This window comes from Terrapene carolina, unplaced genomic scaffold (genome assembly GCF_002925995.2).
Source record: "Terrapene carolina triunguis isolate 2854851 unplaced genomic scaffold, T_m_triunguis-2.0 Scaffold868, whole genome shotgun sequence".
NCBI lineage: Eukaryota > Metazoa > Chordata > Testudines > Emydidae > Terrapene > Terrapene triunguis.
In genome coordinates, this window is record NW_020665219.1 from 341488 (window position 1) to 348197 (window position 6710).

Below are 6710 nucleotides of genomic sequence, written 5' to 3' on the forward strand. Positions count from 1 at the left end.
GGGCGCTGTGCTGCAGGGAGCAGGGTGGGAGGTTCAGTAGGGGGCGCCCTGGTATCCAGCTGAAACTCAGACTTAGCTTGTATCATTTTGCCTTCTTCAGTTCACATTTTTGGTTTGAACTGGCTACAGGACTCTTCTTCCTCTACTGTAAGGCACTGTTATAGTGCACTGTAAAACAGCCACAGTATCCCACCCCAGAAGTGGCTACCCTAGAGCCACCAATGAGGCATCTGACAGCTGGATTATTTAGCTAACATTTCTCAAGCTGTCTGAAGTCTTTGGATGAAAAGGCCTCAGGATTGGCAATCAGTACCATTATTATTTATCATTAAAAGGATCAGGCAACAACTGCAAGTGCTGTTTAAAGTATTGCACAGACTTTCTACTGAAAAAAAGGATCAGTCTTTATTAACACTCGGCATAAATATATGACAGGTTTCCACAAGGGGAAAATGTGCTGCAGTCATTATTATAACTAGGCTTCAACACTCTTTATCTGAGTTATACAGAACATGATGGATGGATTGATCAATAGATTCAATGTTGTTTGCAATGTTGTAGCCATGGGGGTCCCAGGGTCTGGGAGAGAAAAGGTGGGTAAGATAATACTTTTCATGGGGCAACTTCTGTTGGTGGAGGAGACAAGTTTTCGAGCTAAGCAGAGCGTTTCCCAGGTCTGGAGTGTCACACAGCTAAATACAAAGGACATGGGCCCAGATCCTCCCATTGATTTCAGTGATCTGGACTTTTATTATTGCTATTGATTTTATACGGAAGTTGCTCAGATACTGCGGTGATAAGTAATAGAATAAACAGGGCCCTCACATGGCGGGGGGGGGGGGAAGGGTAGACTTTACCAGGGCCCAGAGGCACTGGGGGCCCCAGCCTAGGCTGCAATCCCCATTACCAAGAGGAAATTGAGGCTAAATTGTAGACCATGCCTGAGGATATTTATAGAAACTTATTTCCCTGTATCTATGTATCTGTTGTCCAGATCTTGTGAGATTTGCTGGAGCTAATCAGAAGCAGCCTCAAGCCACATTCTGAACAGTGAGTTGCTGGGCCTCATGCCCTTCTCTAGAATAGAGAACGTGCTTGTGCCGTTAAACTAGGACATGTAGTTTGAGACTGAGAAACAGAGACTTGTGCTCCTCTGTGTGACATGGTCTATCAAGATAAGAACTACCAGTCCCACAGTTCCTTGTGCATAGGCAGGAGGGAGGGACAGCTGGGGGGGGGGGGGGGGGGGGGGGGCAAAGCACCATAAGACAGTGGGAGCCAGAAGCTGCTGCTTCTTCTGGTAGGATTTACAGGCCCAAAATATCTGTGAGTAAGTGCCTAATTCACTCACAGTCACACACACCGAGGGTGACCAGATGTCCCGATTTTAAAGGGACAGTCCCTTTTTTTGGGACTTATTCTTATATAGACACCTATTACCCCCCCCACCCCAGTCCCGTTTTTTCACAGTTGCTACCTGGTCACCCTACACACACCCCATACTGCCATGTCTGGTGGTGGCTCTAAATACAAATCAGGCAGCCAGAAATGTAAGGAGATAAAAGAAAGGGAACTAGCCTCCAGATTTTCAAATCAGACAAGGCCTTTCTGCAGTCAGGCAACATCCTAACTAGGGAAGCAAAATGAACAAAATGAGATGAAAATGATTTCAATATAGAGACTGTGTCTGTGGCACTGGCAATTGATGACAAAGAAAAGCTGCCAGAACATGCATCATGGGACTCCCATCTAATGCGTGAAGGAGTCAAGTAGTATCACAATTAGCACCACCCCGTTCAGAAGGTTTACAAGACACAGGAGAGAGTTGTGCTCGTGAGATTGTATGTATGGGGTGAGGGATTGCGGTCTGTGTATGTACATGTGTACGTGTATGTTACATGTTTGTACTGGGCCCGAAAAAATTATGCTTGGGCCCTGAGAATAAAACCGTAAGGAAGGTAACACAGGCAGCTGCAGCAATAATTAAAATGCTCAGTCTATCACTTCTCTTCAGGTTCTTATGTTGTATGAGACACTTTCTCATCAGGGGTTCACACACGTGGCTGGAGACGGCTTGAAGTGAAATGGTCACTTAACACCTCTGCAGGCATAGCACAAAGGAAAGCACCACAGTATGTTACACCCAATTGTTGTAATGAGCCATAAACCCAGTGACTCTGCTTGTTGGGATTCCCTCCAAGACCTTTTCCACTCAGCTGATCCAGAAGAGCTTGACACTTCATCCAGCTCTTGTGATCCAAAAACTCACTTCTACTGCAGATCTTACCACTCAGGTCCCTTTATTTGGCATACAGCAAAGCTACATTGAGTTGATCCGACTCAAGTGTAGGGGGTGACATACCACACATCCAAAGTTAGACAGCCAGCATCTTCCTTTAAATACATTATATATATATATATACACACATTACACTGCATGTACTATACATTGCAACACACGTTTTGGGGTTGGTTTGGTTACTTTGCTGCATGCTCTGTCCAAGCATTGTCCACACTCAACCAACTCCTTACCTCATCTCTACATTCCTAACTTATCTTGTCCACTGTTATCTTGTTTGTAGTAAAAGGGCGTCCTTGGGTGTTCTCCCTCTTATCTTAGCTGGCTCAGAAACTTACTTATTTTATTTAGCACAGACATTCTGTTTAATGATCTGTTTACCTCCCTAATTCTATCCTACAAGAAATGAGACCTGCCTCCATGTGTTAATTACTCATGTCTGGCCAGGCCTCAGCTACATGTCCCTGCTTCTGTCTTTCTCTTTTATATTAGTAGTCGTTTCAGCTGCATCATCTTCCTCCCTTTCTGGGCTCTCTTTTTCAAGTTTACCCAGCAACACAAACTCAAGACCACAGAAGTTGTACTTATTTGAACCACCATCAATATTAGCTTTAAGTACAAACCACAGAGTGCAAGTTCACCTCCTCTGGGACAGCCCACTAGGGGGCAATTCCACTTTATAGGCTTGCTTTGCTTTTAAAGCATCCTTTGGTGATTTTAACTTTGCTTTTATTTTAATGACAGTATGAAAAGCTGGTACAAAATATAAAAATCTTTCCATGTATCACCCCAGGAAATTGAGGTGTGGAACAGAACCTGGGCCAATTGGAATAACATTCCCTGGTCCATACCAGACACGATTCTCTTCAGCCATCACATAATACTCATTATCACCAGCATAGGCAGTTTTTACTTACCAGCGTCCCAGTGTCTCAACCACACTGTGCAATTTGGAGCCTGTTCCCCTAAAGTGAACCCACATGCCGGCAACTCATTCCACCTGCACTTGTAACCATCCCCCAGGGACAAACAGATGCACGAGTCTGGGACTTTGCAGACCTTGCATTGTCTTGTAACACTATTGGGGGAGGGAAAGCAAACTTCTTCCAAACCGTAGGAGCTGTAGCGCTTTCCACATTGAACTTCATGGCATTGGACCCTTGTTAATTTTCTGACCCTGTGCCAGTTAGTATTACCTCCCTTCTACCACATTTTTATCTTTTCTGGGGTGATAAAAGAGGGCAGAGCTTCTTTGTTCTATGCCACTTAAGGCCTCTTTTACTTTACATAGCATATATTTCTCATTTACTGAGCATCATTGGCTTTGCTTTTTACCTTTCATGATAGGAAATTAACTTTAACTTATACATTAAAAACACATTTACAACATCATACATAGAAAACAGTTAAAAACTCTTACTAAATTCTTTCCTTGTTGACTTTCAAAATACAGTTAGAACCCTTGCTCATGTAATGGATATGGTATGTCTGCTGCTAGCTTCTGTTGAAATGCTTGGGCATGTTCCCACAGCATCTCTGTCAGCTTGGTTTCAGAGTGACTGACATACCAGTTTCCCATGTCACACTCCCTCCAGTTTCATTGCTGTCTCACTGTGGCAGCCTTATGCATTTTAAAAGTTTACTTTTTTGTCCATAAAGTACTTTCAGTTGTGTTTTTTAACCATTTTTAACCAAACCCTAGTGACTGCAGATAGGTGGAATTCAATAACAGTTCGCACATTCATAAACTATACATTATTAAACAACATTTTCTCAATAGATTTAACTCCAAACCATTAGTTGGATTTGTTTCCAATCTAGGGCATTTCAATCTTTTATATAATTGCTTCATTTTAATACAAATATTCTTTTTCCATTTACAAATCACTTCCATACAGGTTTTTACTTCCTAATCACATTTACTTTACACTGCAGATAAACAGAACACTTGGATAAGTGTGATCATGGTTAAGCTCCATTTCTTATATTCACTGATCTTTCTTGGTGCCGGGTTGGTTTCTGCTTCCAAAGTGCAGCACAACCCCTTGAGGCTCCTCCTTGGAGTCTCTGTAGGATTTTGTGTTGCCCCTTTCATGCTGTACACTCCTGTTCCGAGGGAATGCACCTTCCTTCCACAGTGCAACCCTTACCCTTGATTTGCCATACAATCCTGTTAGCTCCATGTCTGATCTATCAGGCCTCATCCTCAAAGGAGACCTGCACAACTTGGGAACCCCAATTCATAATGCTGCTGGACACTAAAAACCAGGGACTTAGAGACACTGGTTATATGGCTCAGGACAACAATTTGTAAAACTCTGTTGCCTGCTAACCCTGGTTTGTCCTACAACTGCAGAGACGTTAATTGCCCTACATTGCATTTTAAGTGGTGTCCTACCTGTGTGACCCCTTATGCTTAACAATCCGTCCCTTCCTGATATTTAGCTGTGACACTCTGGTTCCCTTCTTCAGAGCTGAGGAACAGCTCTGTGAGACTGTGAAACTCAGAAGTCAAAGGCTTGTTGTCCCCTGCACCAGCAGATGTTGCTCCAGGAGAAGATATTACCTTGCTCGCCCACCTTGTCTCGCTCCGATAAACAGACACTCAGCTGGAATTCTCAAAGGTGGCTAAAGGAATCGGACACCCTATGAAATTCGGCGTTTATCTCTCTCGGGATTCTTTGAAAGTTTCAGCTTCTGGGACAGCGCTTGTCCATAAGCCAGTCGCCTCAGGGCCTTTTTCATCTCCTTGTTCCTCAGCGCGTATATGAAAGGGTTCAAAAGGGAGGTGAACATGGTGTAGAACATGGCCACTGCCCCGTCGGATGCGTGACTCGAATAGGAGCGCACGTATACAAACAGCAGTGGCGCATAGAACAGCAACACCAGGCTGAGGTGGGCGCTGCAGGTGGAGAAGGCCCGCAGCCTCCCCTGGGCTGTGCGGATCTTCAGGATGGCAGACGCGATGTAGGCGTAGGAAACGCTGATCAGCAGGAAGCAGCCAGCTGCCACCGTCCCGATGTTGGCCAGAATGACGGCTCGGTTGGCGGCCGTGTCGGCGCAGGCCAGCTTCAGCATGGCGGGGATGTCGCAGGCGAAGTATTCCACCCGGTTGGGGCCACAGTAGGGCAGGCGGAAGGTCAGGGTGGTGTGGATCGTGGCATGGAGCGAGCCGGTGAGCCAGGTGCCGGCTGCCAGCCCCACGCAGGCCCTTCTGCTCATGACCACGGTGTAGCGCAGAGGGTGGCAGACGGCCAGGAAGCGGTCGTAGGCCATCACCGTGTAGAGGAAGCACTCGGTGCTGGCCAGGAAATGGAAGGCGTAGAGCTGCACCACACAGCCGCCGAAGGAGATGGTCCTGCCGCCGGGCCCCGCCAAGCCAGCCAGGATCTTGGGCACGGTGACGGAGGAGAGGCAGGCGTCGAGGAAGGAGAGGTGGCCGAGGAAGCAGTACATGGGCAGGGTGTGGAGTCGGGGATCGCAGAGCACAGTCAGCAGGGTGAGGGCGTTGCCCAGCAGGGTGAGCAAGTAGAGGAGGAGGAAGAGGAGGAAGAAGAGAGAGGGAAGCTCCCTGGTGTTCGGGAGTCCCTCCAGGATGAATTCTGTCACCGGCGTTTGGTTTCCTGGCTCCATCTGCTCCGCCCCTATGCGGAGCAACAACAGCTAGAACAGAGTGAATTATGCATCCCCTCTGGTATCTATCTAGACCCCATGAGTGTTGCATCTCAGCACCTCAGATTTTTAAATGTATTTATCCTCACAACACCCCTCCGAGGGAGGGAATTAGCTTCCCCGTTTTTACAGCCAGTGATTGGAGGCACAGAAAAGCTCATAGACAAACAGGAACCCTGCGTCAGAGCAGGAGAGTTGAACTCAGGTTTCTCAAATCCACAGCTAATGACTTAACCGCTGGACCATCCTTCCTCTCACCTTGCCTCCTCTCACATCAATTGTGAACAATGTCCTGCTAGTGTAGACAGATAGTTTGATTACCAGTCTGTCCCCTTCTGACCAAACACTATAGTTAGATTATCTATCTATCCCCATCCACCCCCTCTAACTATCTATCCCCATCCACCCTATCTATCTATCTATCCCCATCCACCCCCTCTAACTATCTATCCCCATCCACCCTATCTATCTATCTATCCCCATCCACCCCCTCTATCTATCTATCCCCATCCACCCCCTCTAACTATCTGTCCCCATCCACCCTATCTATCTATCTATCTATCTATCCCCATCCACCCCCTCTAACTATCCAGGGCCGGCTCCAGGCACCAGCTTCTCAAGCAGGTGCTTGGGGCGGCCGTTCCGGACAGGGGCAGCAGTTCCAGGTATTCGGTGGCAATTCGGCAGACGGTCCCTCACTCCGCCTGGGAGTGAAGGACCTCCAGCCGAATTGCCGCCG

General features: G+C 46.9%; 1 protein-coding gene across 1 annotated transcript in view; it reads right to left on the minus strand.

Moving 5' to 3' along the window:
• LOC112110564 (olfactory receptor 10S1-like) overlaps window positions 1–5932 on the minus strand; it is a 7425-nt gene extending 1493 nt beyond the window's left edge. The window contains exon 1 of the mRNA XM_024205623.2: window positions 5021–5932. Coding sequence (XP_024061391.2) covers window positions 5021–5932 — 912 coding nt within the window. The remainder of the gene's footprint in view (window positions 1–5020) is intronic.
• Window positions 5933–6710: the final 778 nt, after the last annotated feature.